At 63.4% G+C, this 24,998-nt stretch overlaps 10 protein-coding genes across 10 annotated transcripts; all 10 read left to right on the forward strand.

Moving 5' to 3' along the window:
* Window positions 1–679: 679 nt before the first annotated feature.
* LSCM1_04605 (uncharacterized protein) lies at window positions 680–2,848 on the forward strand (the record flags this gene model as incomplete). Its single annotated transcript, XM_067322105.1, has 1 exon — window positions 680–2,848. One exon carries the CDS (start codon window positions 680–682, stop codon window positions 2,846–2,848), a length of 2,169 nt encoding a protein of 722 aa, XP_067178902.1.
* A 1,130-nt stretch (window positions 2,849–3,978) lies between these two features.
* Window positions 3,979–7,305, forward strand: LSCM1_04606 (uncharacterized protein; the record flags this gene model as incomplete). Its single annotated transcript, XM_067322106.1, has 1 exon — window positions 3,979–7,305. The coding sequence occupies one exon, from the start codon at window positions 3,979–3,981 to the stop codon at window positions 7,303–7,305; it is 3,327 nt and encodes a 1,108-aa protein (XP_067178903.1).
* Window positions 7,306–8,081: 776 nt separating this feature from the next.
* Window positions 8,082–9,737, forward strand: LSCM1_04607 (uncharacterized protein; the record flags this gene model as incomplete). Its single annotated transcript, XM_067322107.1, has 1 exon — window positions 8,082–9,737. The coding sequence occupies one exon, from the start codon at window positions 8,082–8,084 to the stop codon at window positions 9,735–9,737; it is 1,656 nt and encodes a 551-aa protein (XP_067178904.1).
* A 486-nt stretch (window positions 9,738–10,223) lies between these two features.
* LSCM1_04608 (uncharacterized protein) lies at window positions 10,224–13,556 on the forward strand (the record flags this gene model as incomplete). The annotated part of the gene is made up of 1 exon (XM_067322108.1): window positions 10,224–13,556. The coding sequence occupies one exon, from the start codon at window positions 10,224–10,226 to the stop codon at window positions 13,554–13,556; it is 3,333 nt and encodes a 1,110-aa protein (XP_067178905.1).
* A 578-nt stretch (window positions 13,557–14,134) lies between these two features.
* Window positions 14,135–14,854, forward strand: LSCM1_04609 (uncharacterized protein; the record flags this gene model as incomplete). Its single annotated transcript, XM_067322109.1, has 1 exon — window positions 14,135–14,854. One exon carries the CDS (start codon window positions 14,135–14,137, stop codon window positions 14,852–14,854), a length of 720 nt encoding a protein of 239 aa, XP_067178906.1.
* Window positions 14,855–15,365: 511 nt separating this feature from the next.
* Window positions 15,366–16,328, forward strand: LSCM1_04610 (uncharacterized protein; the record flags this gene model as incomplete). Its single annotated transcript, XM_067322110.1, has 1 exon — window positions 15,366–16,328. The coding sequence occupies one exon, from the start codon at window positions 15,366–15,368 to the stop codon at window positions 16,326–16,328; it is 963 nt and encodes a 320-aa protein (XP_067178907.1).
* Window positions 16,329–17,195: 867 nt separating this feature from the next.
* LSCM1_04611 (uncharacterized protein) lies at window positions 17,196–17,948 on the forward strand (the record flags this gene model as incomplete). The annotated part of the gene is made up of 1 exon (XM_067322111.1): window positions 17,196–17,948. The coding sequence occupies one exon, from the start codon at window positions 17,196–17,198 to the stop codon at window positions 17,946–17,948; it is 753 nt and encodes a 250-aa protein (XP_067178908.1).
* Window positions 17,949–18,275: 327 nt separating this feature from the next.
* LSCM1_04612 (uncharacterized protein) lies at window positions 18,276–20,054 on the forward strand (the record flags this gene model as incomplete). The annotated part of the gene is made up of 1 exon (XM_067322112.1): window positions 18,276–20,054. One exon carries the CDS (start codon window positions 18,276–18,278, stop codon window positions 20,052–20,054), a length of 1,779 nt encoding a protein of 592 aa, XP_067178909.1.
* Window positions 20,055–20,844: 790 nt separating this feature from the next.
* On the forward strand, window positions 20,845–21,900 carry LSCM1_04613 (uncharacterized protein; the record flags this gene model as incomplete). The annotated part of the gene is made up of 1 exon (XM_067322113.1): window positions 20,845–21,900. The coding sequence occupies one exon, from the start codon at window positions 20,845–20,847 to the stop codon at window positions 21,898–21,900; it is 1,056 nt and encodes a 351-aa protein (XP_067178910.1).
* Window positions 21,901–22,407: 507 nt separating this feature from the next.
* On the forward strand, window positions 22,408–24,651 carry LSCM1_04614 (uncharacterized protein; the record flags this gene model as incomplete). Its single annotated transcript, XM_067322114.1, has 1 exon — window positions 22,408–24,651. The coding sequence occupies one exon, from the start codon at window positions 22,408–22,410 to the stop codon at window positions 24,649–24,651; it is 2,244 nt and encodes a 747-aa protein (XP_067178911.1).
* Window positions 24,652–24,998: the final 347 nt, after the last annotated feature.

The raw sequence follows: 24,998 nt of genomic DNA on the forward strand, positions 1-24,998 counted from the left end.
GTCGCACGCACACGAAAACTAAAAGGCGTCATCGCCTTTGTCATATCTGCGCTGCTCGCGGCGGCGTTCCCTTTCCATTCATCTTTTTGTGCTGATGGCGTGTCATCCCCCTCATGGCAGAGGGGCTCCTCGGCGTGCGTGGCGTCTCGAGGCGAAGGGGATAGAGCCCATGCCCCCCACTCCCATCGAACGAACGCCAAGCCGCCCCGCTATACCTGCCTCATGCTGAATCACTGGAAGTGAGGGACGACGGCGCCAGACGGCGACCGCATTCTACGTGGGGGGAGAAAGGAGAGAGCGCGCGCAGGCGAGCGAGCAAAGAAGGACCGATACCAGGTGCAAGCATCACCCCGCCCCCACCCCTTGTCCCTCTCCACACACACACACACCTCGACACGCTTATGTGCATTCGGTGGAGTCATCGGGCCTCTGTGCCTTTGCACAGCTCTGGAAGCCAATCGTTTCCCACCCTCTCTCTACCCTCAGCTGCCCGCCAACGCGTCGCCTCCCCTCCCTCTTCCCGCTCTCTGCTCTCACCTCCCCCGCGGTGCCCTCATACCCAATTCAGCGGCGACCCATGTGATAGAGCGCGTGCCAGCTCCCCCGGCGGCACAAGTTCGGTCTCCCCCACCCCCCAACAGACGAGCCCGCGCCGCCGAATCGGCCGTGGCAGCCCCTCATGCAGGGGGGTCTTCGGTGGTGCCTTCCAATCACCTCCGGAAGCCGGCATATACCCTTCTCCCTCTCTGCTCGGTCATCGCAGTGTCTGACGTGGCCGTTCATCCTGCGAGCGCCCCTGCGCCACTACTCACACCAAGAAGATGGCCCCCTCGCGAGTAGTACCCCTGCTACGGCAGCGTCCTCCACTGCCGCCTCCTCAACGGCCCCTCACCTTGCCACAACGACGCTGGGCACTCTTCAGCGCTATGTGCAGCAACGCGACTACAACGGCTGCGCGGCTTTTTACGAGCAGCGCTTCAACCCAGCGCAGCAGGACTTCGTCATCGACTTCTGCCACGGCTTCCTCGCGGACGCCCGTGACGCGCTCATTATACTGATGCGCGTGTACACCAACCTTGGCCGCATCGACAAGGTCCGTGAGGCACTTAGCGTGGGACTGCGCGACCTTGCGGCCCCGACGGAGCTCATGTCGACATCACCTGTCCAATATGCATGGCTGGGCAGCAGGGCGAGGCGGCGGGACGGCAGCACCGTCCCGGCTGCCGCTTGCACCGCGCTCAAGTTGCCAGATGACCTCCTCGAGCCGGCTGCTGCCAAGCAAGAGGAAAGACCATGTCGCACCAGCGCAGTCATTCAGTGGCGCCGGCCGACTATGCTCAACGCTGACGTCTTCAACGCGTACTTCGAGGCACTCACGCGCCGTAATAAGTACGCCGTTGAGGAGGTCGTCTTTGTGCTCGACCAGATGAAGGCATACGGAGTAGAGAAGGATGCGTTAACCTACCACTACCTGGTGGAACTGCACGTGCGAGCGGGCTACGACCCGAGCGGTCTGTGGGAGGAGATGAAGCAGCTGGTGCCGGAGGTGGTCCCGCTACCTGCCACGGTGCAGACATTTATGCTGCGTGTGGTGCCGTACAGCGCAGACCCGTCTCTCGTGGTGGAGGTGACGCGCGCTGCCCTGAGGTGCGGCACCGCCATCATGGACAAGCGCATGTTGGCTGAACTCATAGTGCAGTGGTTGAGCCCGGTGCGTGCGCCCAATCAGAGTGAAGGCAGCGCCGGCAGCGGTAGCCAGCGCACGGTGGCAGAGGCAACTCGCCTTGGGCTCGGCACTGCCTCGTCCTCCTCCGCGGCGCAGTACCCTCCCGAGTACGTGCTGTGGCTCATGCTGGAGCTGGAGCTGCGCTGTGTCTTGGAGAAAGCAAGCTTTAGCCAGTACGTCCAGCGCCAGTATTTGACGGAGTTACTGCTACGCTGCGCCAAGTGCACCGACGCGGGTACAGCAGAACAGGTACTCGCCCTCATGGACAGGCACGCCATTGCAAAGACGGCCGAAGTGCTGGCACTGGTTGTGTGGTGCTGGTCTCAGGCACTCGAAATTGAGAAGGCGCTCGATCTCATTGAGTGGATGGCGCTCAAGGGCTATCTGGACCAGGTCGATTGCTTTCGCAAAGCACAGATCGAGTCACTGCGCTACACGATGGACCGCCACTACCTCACGGCTTTCGCTGATGCTGTCAGCACGCCGGCCCTCGTGGAGCGTGCGCTGTCGCACCTGCAGGCGCGCCGGCAGAGAGGCGAAGTGGTGACGATGCACACTCTTGACCTCCTGGTGCTCGCTCTGGCTCGCATCGGCGAGGAGCGCAGGGCGCTTCAGCTGGTCTCCTCCTACGAGCCCAAGTGGGGAGTGGCACCGCGCACGAACACATACAATTCCGTCCTCATGGGCTGCTCGCGCTACCGCAGCACGATGCTACACCGCGTGGTGTACAAGACGATGAAGAGCAGCGGTGTTGTACCAAACGCGCTGACCTTTCGCGTGCTTATTCGCCAGGCCGTGACGTTCGGCAACATCGACGAAGCGATCCATTACCTGCAAGAGGTCACCTCCCACCCCGGGCTGCGGGTCGAGGTGGAGATGATCTTACCCATTCTGGAGAGGGCCGCCCGCGTTGGCGACGTGGAGACGGCCACTCGCATCAGTCAGTATTCTCTCAAGTGCGACATTGGCATCGACGGCAACGTGCTGCGCAGCGTCATACAGCAATTGGCGGAGGCGGGACAGCGTGTGGAAGTGCTGAAGGGCCATGTGCCGCTGCACGAAGCGCTGCGGTCGCGCTCCAAGGCAGGCCGTCAGCGCGCCCGCAACGAAGTGCTGGGATAGGCGACAGCTGCCTACACAGACGAAGGATGTGGACGAGCGACCGAGGAAAGGGAGAGAGCGAGAAGTTGAGCGAGGGGAAAGAAGAGGGAAGAGGGGATGGGGGGGCAGTGCACTTGCGTCGCACCCCTCCGCCTTCCCTATGCGCGAGCAAAGGCGTGGGGAGAAAGAGGGAGGAGAGGGGCACAAATGCGCAGACGAGGACAACACTCGCGGGCGCACGTTCTTGTCAACAACGGCTGCTCTCTTTGCCCTCTTTCTTCCCATTTGTGTGTGTATGTGTACACAGTTGAATGCGATCGTCCCCCTTTCGTCGCGCACGGCGCCGCTCTTCAGGCCGTCGCGTCTAATCCACGCGTGCACGTACACGCTGAGTGCCACAAACAAAAAAAAAGAGGCAGACCCCTAATGTACCAGGTTGCCGCTGCTCCTTCCACCACCACCACCGCCTATCTCGCAGGTGTGCACATGTTAAAAATGAGCAGGGGTGCACTCACGAATCGCATCTTCATTGGATAGCAGAGGGCGGGCGGGGGGGACTGGGCAACCGCGCTTCAGGCTCGCGCACCTCCCTCACACTCCTCCTCGAAGTGGTGAGCACCGGTGATTGAGAGGCGGACGTGTACTCCGTCCTTGGGCTGAGTGCCTCTTCCCGCCCCTCCTCCTTCCACCCACACGCGCGTACATGCATGCTCACTCATGCACCCTTTCTCCCTCCCCCTCACCAATGGAACGCTTGGTGTGCACTGCCCACCAATCACCATCTTCAACGCCTCGAGATCCCGCAGCGAAGGTAACGTAGGGAAAGCGGCTCTATCCCGTCGAAACGGCCGTGAGGCGTGGAGAAGACACTTGTAGAAATTTTTTCTAGTGCTCTCTCTCCATTTGTCTCCATCGCTGGCAGAGCGCGCCCGTTCACCCGCACTCTTTCCGCACCTCGAGAGGAGCGCAAAGCCGTGCATCAACGAGGAAAAAGAGGTCAGCGGTGTGGGCTGGCAGGTCGACAACTGCATGCGTGGCGACTCATGGGACGGCGAAGAGCTGCAGCTGCACGCCTTTGTTTTCTCTTGCTCCCCTCTCCGATCACGCTGTTGTGATTACCCCAGAGTTGGCCCCGCATACCCGCGCCTGATATGGCCACCGTAGACACCGTCAAAGGGCGATACTCGTCCTACAAGCTCCTTAACGAGGTTGGCCGCGGCGGTAGCGCCCTTGTATACCGCGCGCAGGACGTAGCCACGCGCAAAGATGTTGCGGTGAAGCAGCTTTTCAGCAACCGGCCGCAAGATATGGAGGACTGGTTGCGGGAGGTGGACGCCCTACACACGCTTAACAGCCGTCACTGCCCGCACGTGGTGAAGTACCTGGATCACATGCAGCAGCACGACCGCTTCTTTCTCGTGGAGGAGTACGCCGTGCACGGATCACTGCTACGCCGTCTAAAGGAGGGCGGTAGGCTTGCGGAGGACATTGCTTGCCGGTACCTCTACCAGGTACTGACAGCCCTGTACCACATGGCCCCATGGGGAATAGTGCACGGTGACTTGAAGGCATCCAACATCCTTCTCTTCGACAGCGATATCGTGAAGCTCACCGACTTTGCACTGCGCCCGCGTGGTGAGGACGAGCACCAGGACGCAGAGCGGCGTACCACCGCGGCCTCCACGTCGTCTACCGAGGCATCTTACCTCACGAGAGGCAGTCCCGCTGGTAAGGCCGCTGGTGACGAGGGCGCTGGCACCGCTCTCTCAGAGTTCCGTGGTTCCGCTTACTGGGCAGCGCCGGAGGTACTAGCTGGCTCCTCGAGGGCGACGGCATCAAGCGAGATCTGGTCGGTGGGCTGCCTCGCGGTGGAGCTGCTGACAGGCTCCCCGCCGTACTTCGAACGCGCCATCCACAGTGCCATCCATCACATCCTCAAGAGCTACTACGAAGCACTCGGGGGGGAGAAAGGTCCCGGCCGTGGCGGTGCTGGCGACGACGACGGGCCGCGTGGGCCGCGGAAAAAGAAGAGCGGACTGAGGGACGCCGGCGGGCCTGCGTCACCGAAGGCGGACGCGGCGTCTGCAAGGAGGGCGGCCGCAGCGACGAACGCCAACGGTCCTGGAAAGGAGGTGAGCGATGTGGTCAAGACAGCTGCATCGAGCGGCGCTATAAGTGCATCAGACCGAAATGGGATGGCCGCGCCTCTGAGCGAGACGGCGCTGCTGCCGCCGCTTCCCGAGGACCTCCACTTGAGCGATGAGTGTGTGTCCTTTCTCCGGTTGTGCTTCCGCCCCCGCGCAGCGGACCGGCCGTCGGCCGCGGAGTTGCTTCACCACCCGTGGTTCCTGAACTGCGCGGTGCCGCATCTGCTGCGCGCGGTGCGGGAGGGCCGGTCTATAGCCGGAACAGCAGGTGGCGAGGGTGTCACCGGTAGTAGCGGCAGCCGCTTTGGGGTAATTAAGCAGTGGGTGGAGCGCAACCTGGCATGTGATCAGGAGAGCCGGTGTGAGGCGTGGCTGAACAGCGACGCACTGCCGCTGCTGGTGCCGGTGCTGACGCCGCGTATTATGACGCCGAAGTACATAGGAAATGTAATGCGGTGCTTTTCTCACTTTGCCAAGAGCCGCTCACCCCTTTCAGAGCTCTTCCTGAACCGACTGGGGTCGACAGAGCTCTGGGGAGTAGAGGAGCTGACGTCAGCGTGTGACGCGGACCACCTCGCCACAATCTTTCGGCGGTGCTGTGCGGTGCAGGACGCGCAGGTGCCGGTGTACACCCCGACCGACCCGCGCGCGCTGCGTTTTGTGCTGAGCCTGGAAAAAGAAAAGTCTCTTGCATGCGTGCGAGCGTTGCACTCACGTCTCGTGCTGGTGCCAACGGCGGCGACGGTGGCTGAGAGCTCCCCGGTCGCCGTCACGGGTGACACCGCCGTGGACGTGAGCAGCCGCGCCGCTTCCTCGAGTGACCCCGAGGCCCCAGCATCCCTTCGGAAGCAGCATGAGCAGCAACGGCGTGCCCGTGAGCGGCTACTTAGCCACGGCGGCGCCGCGGTGTTGTGCCAGTGGGTGGAGGCGCAGTGCAAGACCGCCTTTCTCAGCAACACACCGCCGATGCTGGAGTGGAGCACGATAGACCTGCTGCTTGACGTGCTCACCACCATCGAGCCGCTAGCGGGTGGACAGGCGTTTCTGTGGGGGCTCGGCGCTGACGGCAGTGGTAGCCACAGGCCGTCGCCCGCAACTGGAGGAACTGGCGGGGGTGTCAGTGGCGGTACTGCAATTGTGAAGTCGCTGGCGGTTTCGCAGACCTCACACGGGGGCCGAAGCGGGAGCGAGCTTGGCAGCGCCTGGGACAGGGCTTCGCCAGCCGTAGGTGCCCCGCTCTTGGTGTCACCTGTCACCGCGGGTCCGCAGGAACCGGCGGCGCCGACAACGGGAGCGGTGGGCAGCGGTGGCGGGTCACTGAGCTGCCCAGCCAGCACCAGGGGCATCAGCTACCACGCCGTCAATGAGCCTTCACCGGAGCCCGTGCAGTGGGTCACATCCGCATCATGGATGCTTGCACTGCAGGAGGCGGCGCGACACCTATGTGAGGCAGCAGTGCGCCTGCTCACTCGCTACATCCCAGTCGCCAGAGAGTGCAGAGCCGAGTACCTTGAGAAGGCCGGTGTCAGTTTGACAGCAACTATGGTCCTCGTGGCCTCGAGTGAGGCAGTCAGTTCCGAGGTGCGATGCGCGGCCGTCGAAGGCCTGCCGCAGCTGCAGGCGTGCTCGCTCCGCGCAGCGCGGTACCTGCGCGACCCGGTGCGCTGTATTGCCCTGCTGGCCCTCACTCTGAAACGGTCGTACGGTGTCCCTGCGCTGACGTCGTGCCTGCTCACGGCCATCACCGCCATGACGACTGAGAAACAGATGCTAGCGGCCTGCGCGGGCTGCCCGTGGGTGTGGGAGGCACTGGTATCACTGCTAAGGGAAGTGGAGGCAGCCGACAGCGCCGCCGCCGGCGGCGCCCGCAGTGCCGCCAGCACCGACGTCAGCCCCTCAGAAGGGGCCGAGCCCCCCGCAGCTTTACGAACAGCACCGACGGGCCCCTCGGCAGTTGGATCGTCTACTGCACGCAGTAGCAGCAGCAGCGGTGGTGGTGGCGACAGCAGCCGCAGCGCTGCCGCCTTTGCCGACATCGTCATCCTTCTCTCCCGTTGGTTCACCGAAGTCACACCGACAGCACTCCTCAGCAGTGCCGCAACAGCAGCAACAGCAGCAGCATTGGGAGCCACGCCTGCCGTGGGCTATCCAGCGGCGCCCCTACCCCTTCCTGTGCTACTTCAGACTCTTCGCCGCCAGCTCATGACACTGTCGCAGAACGGTCGTGTCTGCCACGGTGATCTGGTGCCGAATGTCGCCAAAGCGCTGCGGCATTTGGCCCCTCTCGAAGCCGCCGCCGCTGCATCAACGGCGGCATTAGCGGTGGTGTGAAAGGGGGAGAGAAGCGGAGGATGCGTACGCGCGGCGGCGGGAAGGGGGGAGCACCGACCGTGTGTGTCTTCGCTACTCAACTGCTTTCCTGTTTTGCTCCCTTTTGTGTGCTGTAGCGCGTCTCTCTCCTCTCTGTCTGTCGCGTCGCTGTCAACGGCGCCTGTAGCGGGGAGGGGGGTAATTGGGAAAAGAGGGAAAAGCCCAAGTGGTGTGGCAGACTTCGTGCGTGTGTGTATATGGGGGGGATGTGCGCCCATGCACCGCATTGTGCCCGTGCGTTAACCCTCTGCTGGCCCCATTCCCATTCTTCCTCTGCCATCGCGCCCCTGACCCTCGCCGGCCACGTCAAAGAGGTATGCGCACCAGCGAAGCAGCACGTGAGAGAGGTATAGCGCAATCCTCACATGGGCCAGCCATGAATTCTGTTGACGAGCAGCCGCCCGTGCGCGCGTACCGCTGGCGCGAGCTCACAGGACACAAAAGGCGGAGCGCATACCGCTCCGCCCCCGTTGCGCACCTGCGCGCTCTTCTTGGCTGTAGACGTACACAAGCGAGCATCTTCTGTCTGTTGCTTGACGTCCTCCGCCTCGCCCACGCCCACGCCCCCGCCCCTCAACGCCAACGAAGAGAGCACACGTGCGAGTACACCAAAGCGCAGCCCTCTGCTCTCGCGGCAGTGGCACATTTCTTTAATCGCTCCATTACCACCTGCCCTCTCCTTCGCTGCCGGGATATGCACCTCAACATCTACGCACAGAGCGCTGTTGCTTCCTATCATGGGCACTGTCATGTACAAGGTATTCCCCCCACTCATACTGCGGGCCGCTAAGGTGCGTGCCCAGTGTCTGGAGCTGGGAGGCCTTAATAGCTACTACATTAGCTCGGCGGCGCCGAGCTCGTCGACGCTGGTCGCAGCGGCACCTTCCCCCACGAACGTGTACACACTCGCCTTTGGGGAGCGCGAGGGACTCGCACCTGGAGAGCGGCTGGAGGTGTACGGTAACACCGTGCGGCTCGTTCGAACGCTCGCCTACGGCTGCCCGCGAGGCGTCACCCCCGAGAGCGCCTTCACGGGACGGCTAAAAGACGCGGAGCTGGCCGCCATCACAGAGCAGCTCGATGTGCTAAACAGGCAGGAGCACAGGCCTAGCGCTACCGTGCGTACAACGCAGAGGAGTGACGCCAGCGGACAGGCACACAGCGGTGTGACTGCGGCTATCGGCGACGAGCAACTGCGCCCATCAGGGTGGATGCTACGAGTACCGGAGACGGCCAACAGCCGTGTGCTGCAGAAAGCGGTGCCGAACGACGCACAGGCGTGCGGGGGAGCAAGTCTAGCGGCTCAGCTGAGGAAGCTGCGCGTCAGCGAAGAAGAGGTGGTCGTGGCGGAATGGGTAAGAGACCCGAAAAGGGATGGCGAGCCCGGTGGCGGCGCCTTAGCAGGCGCGTCTACCTGGCTGCCTCAGCCTTCGTCAGCAGCCGCCTCTACGCACGCGGAGCAGTCCACCACTGCTGCCTCAGCGGCTCACGAGACTGACAGGAGTCGTACGGGCGCGGCGGCTGGGCCAGCGAAGGCCCCACCCACGGACGGTGCCGTTCCCCCGCCCGGCGCCGGCGGTGCCCTCCTTATTGAAAACGGCGTTTGCTTCCGCAGCGCTGACGCGTGTGGTCTACGAGCCCTTCGCACAGCTCGCCTTGCCTTTATCTCGAGCATCGAGCGCACCGTCAACGGCCTCGCTTGGCGGCAGCGTCGCCAGAGGGGCGAGGAGGCGCGCGGCTTGGCCGTGCTCGATGCAAGCGCCATCGACTTCACCTTCGCGCAGGCAGCCCTGCAGTCCACCCTGGAGCTGGGCCTGCACACTGGTGCGGGGTGTCAGATATCGCACGTGCCGCTGACGGATGCGGCAGCCGCGCACGTGGAGTCACAGTCGGCGAGCTACATCCGCGTCGTCGCCGCTGAGCCTGGTCGAGCGCTCCCAAGGCCCTTCGACTACCTCCGGACCCACTCCATTGATGTTGGCGCCTACACGGCACACTTGCCTCTGCCCATCGGGCCGGCCGCCGGAACGGACGTTGAGGAGGCCTCGACAGCCTCGAGAGGAGGGCGTAGGCCCTTTGGCAGGGACGCCGGCGCAGATCGTCACCAACTCGCCGTGCAGCTCTCCCACGCCTTGGCGACGCTGCGCCGCGGAGCCTGCATGCTCGTCACGTTTGTGCCGACGTGCTCCAGCGTGGCCGCGCTGTACCACCAAATGCAGACGCAGCGCCGCGCGGAGGTGCTCATCGAGCAACAAGTCGTCACAGAGGCGAAGGCATGCATTGCTGAGGCCATCGCGCGCACCGGGCGGTGGGGCTTCATTACAGACGAGGTGCTTCCTGCCGCGGACAGCGCACAGGGAAGCTCTTTCTCTCTTGTCGTGCTGCTCGAGTGACGCCCCCCTCCCCCCACACACACACACACGGGGAGGTCGTGTGAGCTTTGGGCAGTCTTATGCACGCACTCCTCTCCTGATGCCGATGAGGGCTCTGCCGCCGCCCCACACTTCTCCACCCACATATACACTTGGACACCGAGACGTGTAGTCGAGACGATAGACGAAGAAGGTGCTGACCTGTCGCTGAGAGGTGGAGGGTGGCAGACGACTACACTGACGAAGAGGTGGCGCCCGGCGTGCCTGCCAATGGTAATAGCGAAGTAGATGGCCGTTTCTGCCTGGTCGCACCAGCGGTCATTCGCCGCCCCCCTTCCCCATCTCTCGCGCCCATTCCCCATGCGTCTCACCAACTGAACTCCGCTCTCCTGAGCCGCTTCACTTCCGCCCCCCTTCTCCCGCTCACTCCACCCGCCACTGCCCTATTGCCCACCCCCGCCCCCGCACATCCCTACACAGAGAGAGAGGTCTACACGCACGATCGCTATGCTGAGCAACACAAAGGGTTATCATCGCTTCTCACGCACCCTCGGGTTCCATAGTGATGGCCTCTCCAAGCTCGGCAAGGTGTGCCATCATTGGCGCGCGACAGGCAAGTGCAAGGCACATAACAGAGAGCAGGAAGTGCGTCGCGAGATTGCTGCTGCCAAGGAGGCGGAGCTGCTGAAGAAGGCGGCGGCCCTCTACAAGATGCAGATGGAGCTCATTGAAGATATGGCGGGGGCCGACGGGGGCGAGGCAGAGGCCCTGGCGCTGGTGCAGAGCTCCATGTCACACGGTACCTTCTCTGCGGACCCCGCCAAGCGACAGGAGGTCATTGACAAGCTTATCGAGGAGCTGAAGCAGGAGCCGGCCTACCTCAACTGGAGTCTTGACGCCGCAGTGGCAGAGCGACTCGTAGAGCTCAAAGTCAAGCCATGCCCATACACGCACCGTGAGGATTTGAACGCAACGCTGAAGCGGCACCGCAGCGTGGATGTCGAGGAGGAGACGCAGCTGCATCAAGAGTCCCGGACAGAAGAGGTGCGGCGAGGGTCACCCATCAGCGGCTCCTCGGCGGCATCCCCATCATGCGTCGCCGCCATCACAAAAAAAGCGCAGCCGACGAAGGACGCGAACGACGACAGCGAAAGTGAATGGGCTGCCGAAAGGCACCGAATTTTCAGCACCCTCACGCCACTTCAGCGCTGCGTCGTGTGTTTATTGTGGCAGCGCACCTTTTGTGCGGCGCAAGGGCTGATGATGGACGTGCGGCTGGCCTTGGAGAAGCAGGTGACGGCACATCACAAGGTTAGCGGTAGGGTGGTGCCGCCGTCCCTTTCGGACAGCGGCGTGGAGGCAGAGTGGTCGCACCATCACCTACACGCCATCAGCGAGCATGAGGTGGAAGCCGCAGACGGCGAGGATGTGTTGGAAGCGTACCTCAGCTCCCCTGCCTTTGAGGAACTGGTGGACCGTGAGTCGAAGCGAATGGTACCGCGAGTCGCCTTTCGGGCTGAGCTTGGGCTCGTTGATCTAAGTGCGCTACCACAGATTGTGGCGCACCTAAGTACTCACCCAACGTGCGGCATTTTACTGGCGCGCACGCTGACCTACTTCACTGGCAAGGCGGTTAGGCGCGCTGGCTCTCCGCCTTCCGCATCAGCAGCGGCGGCCTCGAAGCGGTCGACGCACAAGAGTGACGACGAGCCTGCCCCCGAGAACTTCCACCATCTTCTCTTCCCAAACCGCAAGCCGATCACGGAAAAAGAACTGGACCTCAGCACCGACGCCCGCGCGGATGAAGTGATCGAGGCAATTGAGTGGGCGCTACAGGTGTATCACCGCGAAGCACAGCTGCAGACCGACGCCCAAAGGGTGGAAGGGGGGGAGGAGGAGGGGGAGGGGGAGATGTGGCGCGGTAGGCACCCAACGAGCAAGGCGAGCGCCGCCGCGGCGGCTCACGTCACGACTCTGTTCCGAAACCAGCGCATCCGCCTACACGGGCTCACGCTGGCACGGTGCCAAATGACATCGGCGGACGGAATTGTGGAGTCTCTGCAGAAGCGACGCTTGGAGCAGCACCTGTACGCGCTTGACCTCTCGGATAACCGCCTGTGGTCGCTGCGCTTCCTGCTGGTGCTCCGGGCCCATTATGCTCGCCGTCTGCTGCGCCTCTCTCTCCGCAACAACCCCATCACACGCAAGCCAGAGTATCAAGAACAGGTGCGCGCTTCACTGCCGCAGCTGACTTCCCTCGATGGCAAGCCGATCCGCCGTCCTCCGCTACGGCTTCCAAAGCCGTGGCCAACCTCCTGCACGCGCTGGAGCGCTGAAGAGGGGACGCCGGAGCATGAGGAACAGGAGGCGGTGCTCGACTGCGTGGCGCGCCTGCTGTACATCTGGGAGACACGCCGCGTTCCACACACTGCCAGAGAGCTGGCCGCCTTCCGCGACGCTGGTCGTTCGGCCCCGGAGGAGGAAGAACTCAACGAGGACAACTTCCCGCACCGTTACCTCCACCCGGCGGCCACCTTCAGTGTCACCATGTCACCAAGCCTTAGCTTCTACGACGCCGCCACCATGCGGGACGCGCGCAGCGTGGAGCTCGATGAGGCGTACGGTGGCATGCGGCTGAGCGCCGTGGACGTGCGCGATGCGCGCGTGTTCAACGTCGCGATGAAGAACAGCTCACGCAATTTGCTGGCCGGTCGGCAGGCGCTGCAGCGCTTCGGCCGCGGCGCTGAAAATTGCTACGTGGCGTATCAATCGACCCTGTACCCAGAGAGTGCGGATGTGTCACACCACCTCACAGACGCCGTTGTATCGGTGGCGCGGGTAGCGGATGTCGTTAGCGCCGCGGTGTCTGGTGGTAGCAAGGCAGCAGCGCGGGCGGCAGGCGCGGGGCGCACGAAGAATGCCGCCGGTCCAAGCGGCGGCATCCTGACCAGTGTGCGCTTCGGCTCCCTCGCTCGCCGCAGCCCTCCGCTGCAGCAGCACATAGTAACGCTTCACGGCATCATGACGTGGCGCCTTCCCAGCATGAAGCGCCAGGAGTGCCTGCGAGCCTCCTACACGCGGGTGCTGACCTTCACCAAGAAGGTGCTGCCTGTGCAAAATCGTGAGTGGGAGCGCCTGCGCAGCCCTCCGTATGCGCTCATGAACGACCAAGTCTTCCTGTACCCGGCGCCGACAGCTGGTGCAGGAGTAGCGGCCACTGCGCTGCTGCCTTCGGTCTTCGCAGCGAACACGGTGGCGCGGCTGTCGCGGCTTGTCGTGGAGTTCGGGCTGGAGTCGTGCCGCGATAGCGTGGCGCTTGTGCGGGACGTCATGGAGCGCTGCACAAGTCCCGCCTCCGAGTACGCTGCCCTACAGGCGCTCGTGCTTGGTGCGCTGGGCCCTCGCGAGGAGGCTGACGAGGCCGAGGAAGCAGAACAGTTGGCCTGCTCACGGGCAGCCGAGCCACAACTGGCACAGCTTTTCGCTAACTACCTTAACTCTGCGCCGCCACCTGCGGCAGTGCAGTCTCGCACGTACGTGATCTTCTCGATGCTAAATGGCGCACTGCACACAACGTCATCGGTGCAGCGTCAAAGTGGCTTGGCGTCATGCGTGAAGAACTCAGGAGCATCTGCGGCGATGGCAGTCTCTCTCGTCCAGAAAGAGGCAGTGGAGAAGGCGGTGGATGTGCATGCGTGGGCCTCCGGCGCGCACATAGTATCCCTGTCGCTCCTCCACCAGGTGACGGCCATAACGAACGCATGCTGTACGCTGTCCCTCTACAAATGGAACGGTGGGGAACGAGTGAAACAGGGGGGAGAGCGGAAGAGGAGGCGCTGAGGCCGCTAACACAACTGCCCCCCACCCTACCCAACCCCGGCTGCTGCAGGCGATGCTGCTGACTCGTTCACACCAATGGTCCCCTCTTTGGCGCCCGCCGGTGCCCGTGCACCGGCCTCTTTGCTGCCGCAGTGCATTAGGTGCTGGCGCGTGTGTGCGTCCTTTCCTCTCGTTACACGTAAGCGACGTAAGGCATGGGGTGTGTCTCACCTCCTGCAGTAAAGAGCGGCAATGAAGGTAAAACGAACAGCGGAGGGACGCACAAGACGCTCACCGCTTCTGCCACCCTCCGGCGCACGAAGCTGAGGTGAGCACATGTGTGTCTGCGCACAGCGGGAGAGACAACAGTGGAAGAGGACCCGAGTCGCAAGAGGCTGAGGCGCGTAAACCACCCGCCTCTCCTCTTCTCACGCCTGTACCCTCACCCACTTCATCTCGCATGTACTTTCGAGTCCAACCCCTCCTCCCCTTCCCCTTACCCGTCAAACACACGTGCGCGCACATGCAAAGAGAGAGAGGAGCCAAGAGCGAAAAAAAAAACGGCGAGCCATACGCTAGCCGGCAAAAAAAGCTGAGTGATGTGGCGCCCCACTTCGACGTGCCTGGGCAACTCCATGGCGCTCTTCACCTCCCCACGAGCCTACTGGGCCGCGAATATGCAGCGCCGCTGCAAAACCTCGTCATCGGCCACCGGACTCCGCTCGCACGGAAACTTCCGCGCAGGCACGGTCGAGTCCACACCGTTTCAGGTGAAGCCCAGCACCCATGCCCCTGTGTGGCAGCCCAGCGACAAGTACATGAAGTACAAGCCAGTCCGCTGGCTGTCGAGCAACCTGCTCCCCCTTGCGACGTATCAGCTGACGCTGGAGGTAGGCTTTACAATTATCTTTGGCATCCTGCTTTATGCAGAGAAAATCACAGCTCAAGGCGTGTCCGACTGGCTTGCAGCGTACCACTACCCCTTCGTCAACTGGATCGATGTCGAGGGTGGTGTGTACACACAGCCGGTACGGGTGGGGCCTTTCACGTTGAATGCGCAGAAGATGACAGCGCTGCACACAGGCCACAACATCGCCAACGGTCTTCTACCGCTGCAGGTGCTGCTGCTCGCAACTACGTTTGCGCCGGCGCAGTACGTGTACCGACTCGTGCGACACAGAGCGCCGAGCACAGCGGCTGCGGCAACGACAGTGCCACCTCCCCCCTCATCAACAGGGGTGCGGCGCGCGTCCTACGCACGTGCCACAGGCGCAAAGAAGCCTCATCGACGGCGCATTTGTGACCAGTTCAGCCCCTAATGATGACGGCGTTGCTGTCAGGGGTGTGAACGGAGAGTCGCGGTGGAAATGCGGAAGAAGCGGATGAGGTGTTGCGCATCAATACCCACCCAACGGCACGCTCATAAGCTCGCACTCGTGTGTTCGACAAAGAAGCGAAAGAGACGCGTGCACGACATGGCGGTATGCCGACCGTGAGTGAGGCGGTGGTGGTATATCGCACGCCGTCCGTCCACCACCACCTCCTCCTCCTCCCATGAACGTTGCTCGCACTGATATTTTCCTCTCTCTCTTTCACGCACACACACACACATACATACACATCCTCTTCATCTGGTGTGGCAGCGCGGTGCTATCTCCCCACTGCAGACTTCTTAGCGCCTCCCAGAGACGTTTGTGCTGGCAAGCAAGTGTACCGCTACAAGCTCATTCACGAAGAAAAATGGACCCGACCACACTCCCCACCTGCCCCCGAAGAGAACCACGTCAGAGGCTCCGTTGCTGCGGGGCCGCTGTCGTTGCCGCACCTCCCATGATCATGGCCTCTGTGGCGCTCGTGCTTTGTATCCTGGCGAAGCCAACAGCCGCAGCGATGTTGTCGCCTAACGGCGCCGTAGCCCGTGGCCCATCCGTTGTCCCCCATCTCGGCGACATTGTGCCGCTCACAATATACGTGCGGATGAAGCGGCAGATCGAGAACGCCTTCATCTCCGTCTTCGATCAGCAGCTGGCGGTAGACGCGGTGGTGAACGAGGGCGTCCAGGAACCTGATGTGGCCGCCGCAGCTGTGAAAGAGCTGGGGCTGAAGGACCTCTACGTGCCCTCGCTAGGCGCCTTCAGGGGCACACATGAAAGCCAACTGGTGCGCGTTCTGCCGCCGTCGTCCAGCCCACGCTTCGGCATCAGCAAAGTCGTCACCATCGTAGCTAACGGCACCCTGCGTGCCGCAGGTCGAAGTCTGGAGGAGGACAAGACGCTGCAGCAGAGCGGCCTCGCCTTCCGCTTCAGCGTTGGCAAAGAGTGGCAGAAGGAATCGACGTGGCTGCCGTTGGCCGCCCGGCAGAAGTACATAAGTCAGCTCTCCGCGCTTCTCACTGAGCGATGGGCGGACATGAACGCCGCGCAGGCTGCCGACGCCGCTGCGGAGCGTAAGCGCGACGAGGAGGCTGCCGACGACATGGGCAACACGGCCGCGGCTCTGACAGTGCAGTACCTCTCCCGCATCACATTCCTCTTTGGCTATCGAAAGGGCGACCTGCAGAAGATGACGTCCTTTTCTGTGAAGGCGTATTACTCGCCGGAGGTGAAGCCGGGGGTCGAGCTGCAGTTCCTCTGGAGCGAGCACCGTCCCTACAACCCAAATCGCGCCGTAACGCTGTGCAGTATCGTGGCGGTGTTGGCGTCGATGATCACCGTACTGGCGGTTCTCCACCCCTCTAGTCGGAGTGCGCTGTTGTTCAGTCAGCGCATCGTCAGTGTGCGGGCCCACGACTGAGATGCGGCTCCGTTTGCTCACTGTGTGAACATGCGTACTACCAGCCGCCTGCGCGGCCAACAGAGAGAGTGAGAGAGGGACAGAGGAAAGAAGAAAGGCGACGGCATCCTCGAGCTCCGTCGTACAGGGCTCCCTCCCTCTCCGTGTGTCCTTGTCTAGTAAACCTGTGTCATTCAGCAAGGCGGCACCGTCTGCCAACCCCTGCGCCCATTTCTCTGCCCCCGCCCACGTTGCACATTGCCGCTGCGCACGCCTCTGCCTGCTCATGTACGCGACTCGCCTCCGCCCTGAACCTCTCCTGTCTCCCTCGGTGAAGTGGAAAGGTGGCCGTGTAGGCAACTGTAAGCGTAGTAATGGAAAAGGGGGGCACTCGCGCTCGCTTTGTCCGCACGGCACATCGCTCTGGCGAGCTCACCATCACGCACACCCGCATTCGCATGCTTAAACAAATCGGTATCCGGCCGACCGCCACAACCGCCTCCCGCGGCGGCTACGACCAACTCACTTCTCCGCGCGATCTTCGTGCTCTGTTTAGGGGGGGCGCATTAGAGTGCGCATGCGTATGAGTACATGCGTGAGGGGGGGAGCAGCGATGCATACTCCTCACCTCCACGGATCACCTCCACTTCATACCCCTTTCCTCTGCCCTCCGCTTCACACCCCTTTCACCAACTCCCCGGAAGCGCCGCAGAAGTTATTGAGCTGTCATTGTATGCGTACATGAGCTGACGGGCTGTCGGTGGAATAGTCACGTTGTAAAGAGGTAAATATTAGTCAAGCCAGCCACGCGGGCGTGCTTTTATCCGCGCAGGTATCCGGCATTCATCGCACGCGAACGCTGCCAGCAGTGGGCACAGGCGCCCAGACATGGACTCGGCTCCCGTAGCGGCTCCGAGCGCAGCTGCTAGTACCGACCAACACTCTCACCTCAACGGCAGCGGCAATGGCGCGCTCTCTGCCGGCCAGCTGTCCGAAGCGGAGATAAAGCGAATTCGCCAGCGCCGTCGCCTCGCCTCCAAGACACCAGAGCAGCGCCGCAAGCTGCTGCAGTATCAGCGCCGGCATAACGAAAAGGACGAGAGACTTTACTACTGCGACTACTGCGACCTGTTCGTCTCCTCGCGGCATAGGGCGTGGATGACGCACGTGCGCAGTGCGCGGCACATGGACGCCTTCCAGTCCTACTACGATCTGGTCGCTCATGCTGAGAGCGTGTGGATGACGGAGATCAACCGTGAGGTGGAACTAGCGCGCAGTCGTGAGGTGCATCGACTGCAGCAGAGGTCCGCTGGTATGGGGGCTGCGACGCCACTGGCAGCGCAGTGCATCGCGCCCGGCATCGTTGTCGGAGGCGCGCCCGCAATTGCGCCAGGGCGGCTTCCTCCACCGCCGCCACTTCCACACACTCCGCATGGTGAAGCGCAGGTGTCCCGACCAGTAACCATTCGGGTCGGCTCCCAGACAATCCTCCCGCCTGCAGCACCCGCAGCGTCCTCTGCGGCTGTTGCAACGCCATCGACAGATGCGGAGAGACGCAGGAAGAGCGCGAACGAGCCACCAGCGGTCCATGCCATGAATTCAGAAACGCCGCACCAACATGGCGACGCTCCGCGGTGCTGAGACGCCCTCGCGGAATCGATGCGATCATGTCCTGCCCTGCCCCCCCTCTCCTTCCCCTTCCCTGCACCGCCCGTGTCGCACTTCTCTTTCGCTCCCCGCCTCCCCTTCCACACTTCCCTCACACGGCGGAGAAGTTGCGCTCCGTAAGCGAAGCACCTGCACCCATCGCCGCGGCCGTGTACAACCCCTAAGAGCAAGGGCGCGCGCGGAGCGGAAGCGTCCTACTGCTTCTGTGTGTGCGGTGGTGGTGGTGGTGCACTGCTGCCGTTTGCTGCCGAAGGCTGAAAGCACCACGGCTGCAGCCTCTTCGGAGGCCGCCCCCGTGCGATGGAGACAATGCAGCGTTACGTGGGGCACGCATGGGCGCGCCGAGCCGGTCGATGGGCGACCGCCATGCTATCCAAGGCAGCCGCTGCGCCATCAGCAGCAACTCCGCCATTGCTGGCGCCCTCTAGTCTGCTCACAGCGTCACGCCACTGCGCCACGACGGGCGCATCGGCAGAGGTGTCGGTGCAAGGCAACGACGACGACGCGGCTGTCCCCCACCTCCAGCAAGATATGGAGGCGCTCGAGATGCTGCGCTCCAGCGCGCCCATCACCTCCACCGAGGAAATCCAGGAGATGATCAAGGGCGCGAAGAATGCACGCGAGGTGCGGATGGTGCTCGAGAGGGTCGTGTACGTGCACCACCTCTGCTTTGACCTCCTCAACGGCCACGGCTATCGTGTTGCGGTGCTGCAAGCACTGACGGCGGTCGCGCCGCACACGAACTGCATGCACGAGTGGTTCGACTGCGTCTTCCGCTTTCGGCGTCTGGGCTTCGTGCTTACCCGTACGTACGCGGCGGAGGGCTTCACGACGATACGGCAGTGGCTGTCGCACGAGTTCCTCCACCACGGGCGATCGCCCAGCCTCGTCACGGAGGGCACGGCACACATCAAGGAGCTGATGCAGTGGTGCCTCGAGGACGAACTTGTCTTTGACCACGTCCTCTACACCCGCATTGTATTTTTGCTGACGATGATCGTGAGCTACTTGGACCGGCAGAACCTTTATCGCGCCTCCTTCCCGGACGATTTCACGAAGCGCGACGGGATCGTGGTAGAGTGGATCGTGACCAACGAGCGCTGCGTCGATTTTGACGAGTGCGTGCTGCAGTGCGACGCGGTGATGGAGGAGTTGCTGGAGCAGATGCGGCAGGACATTCCATCGCGCCCTCCGTTCAGCTTCATGTACCGCCTCGCTGACTACTACTTCGCCACCGACAACGTGGAGAAGATGATCGCCGTGATGGAGGACGCGGAGAGCTACGGCGTGAGCGTGGCGGAGAGCACGACGGCAAAGCTAATGCAGATGGCATGTGCCTTCAACTCTCCGCAGGTGCCGGAGCTGCTGCTGCGGTGGCGGGTGCTGCCTCCGCAGTGTGTGTTGGCCACGCCGGACGTGAGCCGCCTCCTCTTCTTCTACAGCCGTGCCGGCGGCGGCCTTCCATGCCCGCACTGCGGCGAGCCTTACAACCATCGTAACGTCAGCGTGTACTGTTGGCTGCAGACGCCGCCGCACCAACGGCAGTGCCCAGCGCTGCGCATGGCGCGCGTGCAGAAGGGCGAGTTGGAGGAGTCGCCGGAGCTGCCTCAGAACGCGGACTGGTCGGCGCAGGCATTTGGGCTCTTCGAACTCTCGCGTGCCCGCGCTATCGAGTGGACGGCGGTGGAGTGGCGCGGCTTCCTGCTGTGCTGCATCTTCTCCCCGCGCGCCCTGGAGGCGAAGGCACTGATGGACCTGCACCTCGACGCAACAGCAATGGACGACTTCCTGCGAGCCACCTGCATTCGACTGCTGCGCCATCACGCCCCAGCAGAGGCGTGGCCCACCTTAGAGAAATGGAAGCAGCAGCAGTGCAACATGTCGCCCATCGCGCTGCAGGAGGCGCTGATGGCCGCCGCGATGGTGGCGGACGCCGCCACGCGGCTGGAGCACATGAAGGCGGTCTGGCAGCTGCTTGTAGCGAAGGACAGCTACGTCATGCCCCTCACCCGCCGCTTCTACCAGCGACGCACGGCAGAGCTAAAGAAGGGCTATGCGCGCCGCCGGCGCAGGCGGTGATGGTAACGAGTCGCAAGACGCATCGGCGATTCAGCGCGAGGAGGCGCAGGTGATGCAGCATATTGTGGAGATGCGGCCGCGCCGCGTGTCGCTGCTCGACATGAAGGACAGCGCCGCCGACTTTGCAGTGGGCACGCGTCGCAAGAACGTGTATCAGCCGAGCTACGCTAATGGGCCGTAACCGTCCTGCTCCTCCCCCCGCTGTGGTTGATTCCTGGGGCTGACGCGGATGTGGCAGTAGTCGCGGTCTGACGGAGCGCGTGTGTGCGCGGTGTACGGCGGAGGCCTCCGCGGGGCTCGAGGGCAGAGAGACGAGGTCGAATGCGAGAAGGCGGTTGAAGAGTGCCCATCGAGAGCCGGCGCTCCCACCTACCATTGGGCTGTGCGCGTAGCCGAGGCGACAGGTGAAGGAATGAGTGAGGTGGAAAGCCACGGTAGCAGTGGTGGCACGCGCCCTCCTGTCTCCCGCCCCCTCCGCCCGCCCGACTGTTGTGCCGCAGCGACCCTTACCACGTGCGGTGGGATCGCGGCCACCATCACCTCTCTCTACCCGTCTTACGGTCATGTCTGACGCCCCCCTCCCTCTTTGCTTCGGGGACCTCTCCAGCATCTATTGGCCACCGCCCGCAGCGAGGAGCGGACGGCGGCGTCTCTTGGCTTACCGGCACCGACGCCACCACCTCAGAGTCCGCATCGCCGCACACATAGGCACATATACACATATCCCCTTCTCATCTGGCTGGGCCAGCGCCAGCGTGTCCTTCCCCGCATTACCCCACCCACACGTCGCATGCCCGTCTCACCCTTGCCCCCGTCCCCCGTGCTGCAGCCAAGGGCCGACGAGGCCGCCATCCCAGCGGCGAGCCACCACATCCCCCCTCCTCTCAACGGGTATGTGTTTATCGAGCACCGCCGCAGCACCCTTTCACACGACACCTTCCTCGCGCACGATACGCGCCTGCTGCGGCATCCGCAGAAGCACGGCGACGCCCGGGCGAAGGTCATCATTCGTGTCTACGCGCTGGAGTACCTGCGCCGCGATGAGGAGTGCCGATTCGCGCTTGAGCGGGAGTGCCTGGCGTCACGTCTGGTGGTGCATCCACATCTGTTGCCGTCTAGCGCCTCGTTTGCCTCCAAGACGGATTTGTTCGTTGTCGAGAAGTATTGCGCCGGCGGGGACCTCTACGAGCTGATGGTGTCGCCCGTCGAGGAAAGCGCTGACGCCCCGAGGGATGGCGAAGCGCCGCGGCCTCGTGGCAGCGGCGGCCTGCCCGGCAGCACTGTTAAATGCCTCATGCGGCAGCTGCTCTCCGCCGTGCAGTACCTGCACCGCACCTGTAGGCTGGTGCACCGCAACATTAAGCTTGAAGCCCTCTTCATGGACGAGGAGCAGCACCTTCGACTTGGCAGCTTCGGACTATGCGCGGCGCTGCCGCCTCCGAGGGTAGCGGCTGGAGACGGAGAAGGGACGCTGGACGCCCCGGAGGGCACGGCGTCATGGCCGCCTGCACCTCTCCATCTGTGCTGCGGGTCGAAGCACTACGCGGCGCCGGAGCTGGTGCAGGGGCATCCCTATCAGGGCGAGGCTGTCGACGCCTGGGCCTGCGGCGTCGTGCTCTTCGCTCTTCTCACCGGCTGCTTTCCGTTCGATAGCGACAAAGGCGACGAGGCCCTCTTCCGACTTGTATGCGGCGACGTGGAGGCCCACCTAGCACAGCACCCGGCCATGGCGGCCATTGAAGATCCTCAGGCGCGCGACCTGGTGCGCAACTTGTTGCGGCCCCACCCGAACGCCCGCTACACCGTCTCCGAGGCGCTCGAGCACCCGTACCTCGAGCAAGCGTGAGCATCCAACCCCAACAGCGGGAGAAAGAAACAGAGAGAGGCGAAGTAATGTCAACAGAAAGGACTGCCGGGCGTGCCCTGCATCTCTTCTGCAGCCCCGCTGCGCTTACATCGGCGCAAAGGACACCAGACAGCCCACGGCAAGCGATGCTCCTCCAGCAGGTGGGGATGGGGGGCACCAGGCGGCCCTCCTCATCCTGTTTGGCGGAGGCCATCCGCACCTCCATCCACCCACCCCACCATCGGCACGTGAAGGATTGTGAGGGGCACGCAGGGGTCAGCTGTCGTGCGCCGCGCACGGGACGTGCGATGTGCGGTGGCCGTCTCGCATCACTCCCCCCCCTCCACTCTCTCTTCGGGAATGGCCAATGAGTCACCGCCACCTCCCTCCTCCCGGCCCACATCCCTCTCTCTGGTGCCTCCACCCTACGCACACTCGCCCACGTCGCAGCGCATTCGGCTGTGGCTGTGGCCACGCACGCAGCATCAATCACACCTACGCGCCACCATGCGCTGCTTGCGCCGCCGCTGGGACCCCCAGAGGACAGCGCTCTCCTCGTGCCAGCGTCTGTGGTCGTTGGGCGTCGTCGTGAACGCACCACATGCGTCGGTGGAGGGGCTGCTTAGTCACGTGAGACAACAGGCGGCAGCGTCGCCAGTATGGAGTGTCGACTTCGGGGCATTGCTCGAGCGCTGCTCCGCCGTTGGGTGCCACTCCCCTCCGTCGCGGGTGGAGCTAATGGGCCGCGTGGCCACTGCCCTCGGCATGGTGCTGAATGCTCGTGACGCGCCATCTGTGACGGCTCTCAGCGTTACACTGCCGACACCGAAGGCGGTCAGAACGCTGCTGCAGCTATGCCAGACCACCCCCCTCCTCGCCTCGCTCGAGTCACTGGAACTCGTGGTGGACACGACAGCCGCGAGCGCCCTGCCGGACAGCATGGAAGAAATGGGCGGGCACGAGGTGTCGGCGCTGCTGCGGGAGCTAGCCACGTATCGGCGGCGCAGCGCTGGCCAATCTCGCTGGACGTCACTCTGCGTCCGCTCGCGCGACACGAGGATGCCTGCAGTCTTCAGCGGAAGGTCGCACGCGCAGCCACAGCACCCCACAGTGGAGCGGCTGTGGGACGACGCCACGGTGAGTGCCTTGGCGGAGCTCGTGGCAGCAGCGCCGTGGGCTCGGGTGGCGCTTTGTCATGCGGACCTCACCCCATGTACGTTCTGGACGCGCCAACAGCTTTGGGCCTCGCTCGACAGCGCTCACGCCTCCCTCGCGGTGTTGGACCTGACGGGGGTGCGGCACGCTCATGAGTTCATTGCTTCTGGGCAGCTGCGTCGCCTTGCCCACCTCTCTTCTCTCGATGTCAGCCACACGCAGCTCGAAGAGGACGCCGTGCAATGGCTGCTGAAGGACGTGCAAGTCGGCGCCGGTGGGTGGTGGCTGCTGCAGCATCTCGGCTTGGCACAGTGTGAGGTGAGCGAGGCCGTCGCGAAGCTCCTCTGCGATCAGTACGAGCAGCACGCAAGAAATGAGGTGCCGCGGTTAGAGTCTCTGAACGTGTCGGGCGTCCGCCTGCGGCGCCGTGCCGCCTTCTTCATGGCAAGGTGTCTCATGCAGTGCACGCGACTGCAACACCTCGAGACGCGCCATTGCCACCTCCAACCTGCCAGTCTCGAGGACATGGCGGCGGCACTGCGGCACGCCACAGAGCTTAAAGCATGGGCCCTGTGCCTCAACAAGTTCGGCGACGAAGGGGTTGCGGCGCTCGCCAAATACGCGCGGTGTTGGCCCTCACTCACAGGTGTGGATCTCTCGCGGTGCCGACTCACATGTGCATGCGTGTGCGCCCTCAGCCGCGCGCTTCCTGAGTGGAGCAGTCTGCAGTCGTTGCGGCTGGTGGGCAACGACTTGCGGTGGCAGCCACCGCGCGCATCATCTTCGTTGTCGTCAAGCGGAGTGAAGGGCGACGGGAACGGGAGGGACACGTGCGGCCTCTTCGCCTACGACCCCGCCTACATGAAAAGTCATGGCAGCAGCGTGAAGGTGCCCACCTCCTATGAGCTCGAGCGCCGCGATAGAGAGGAAGGCCGCCAGCGCTACACGGGAACAGAGGAGTTCGCCGAGGAGGCGCCGCCGCTTGCCTCGCCGCTGGAGGCGCTTGGAGAGGCGCTTTCCATGTGCCCGCAGCTGCGAGTGCTCGACTTGAGTGACTGCGCGATGGCGGACGCACAGCTCGTGTGTCTCTTCGCTCACTTCGCGAGGACTGCGCTCGAGGAGCTGCGGCTGGCTGCCAACCCCCTTTTCGGTACTGTGCCAGCACTCGATGCACTGGTCGAAGTGCTGTGGCGCACACCCAGTCTCTCGGTGCTGGACCTGTCTTACACCGCGTTCGGCGACTTGGGCGTGTCGATGGTGTGCGACGGCACCACTGGGAAGGGCGGCGGTGTGCTGAAGTCCATGCCTCGGCTGCACACGCTACAGCTGTCTGGCTGCGCGGTCGAGTCGCTCGGTTGGGAATCGCTCGCAGCGGCGGTGCCTCAGCTGACGTCGCTGCGCCACATCACGCTGCACAAGAATCCTGTCTCGGAGGAGGCGCTGGTCGAAGATTTATTGAGACAGCTTGCAAAAGTGCCTACACTGCTGTCCGTCAACCTTGCGGAGTGCGTGAACTCGGCCGAGGCGGTGCGCCGCTTGCGAGACAGTGCCGAGTGCCGCGCTCTCCGCGGGCGCGGAGTGCAAGTGCTTCTCTGACTTCGTTGTCGAAGGACCAATCGGGAAAGTGCAAGGCAGGAAGGTGGCGCATGACTTCGAATTACGCTGTGCTGAAGCATTCCTGCGCGCCTCTCTTCGGAGCTGCAGGCCATTGGCGATGGGTACGGCAGGACGAGACCAAACGGTGGTGATATTTCAGGCATTAGCGTGCGCCTGTGTGGCGGCTCCCTCTCTCCCTCCTCCCTCCGCGTATTCGCTACCTCCTGCGCTATCCCCCTATGGTGGTGACAGTGGAGGAGTCCTCAGGTGTCTCTCGCGCGTAGTCAAAGCTCGGATGCTCTCTCTGAGCTGTGCGCTCGCGTCTTGTCCGGTGCGTGTGTATGCAT

The sequence above is a fragment of the Leishmania martiniquensis genome, chromosome 21 (genome assembly GCF_017916325.1).
Source record: "Leishmania martiniquensis isolate LSCM1 chromosome 21, whole genome shotgun sequence".
NCBI lineage: Eukaryota > Euglenozoa > Kinetoplastea > Trypanosomatida > Trypanosomatidae > Leishmania > Leishmania martiniquensis.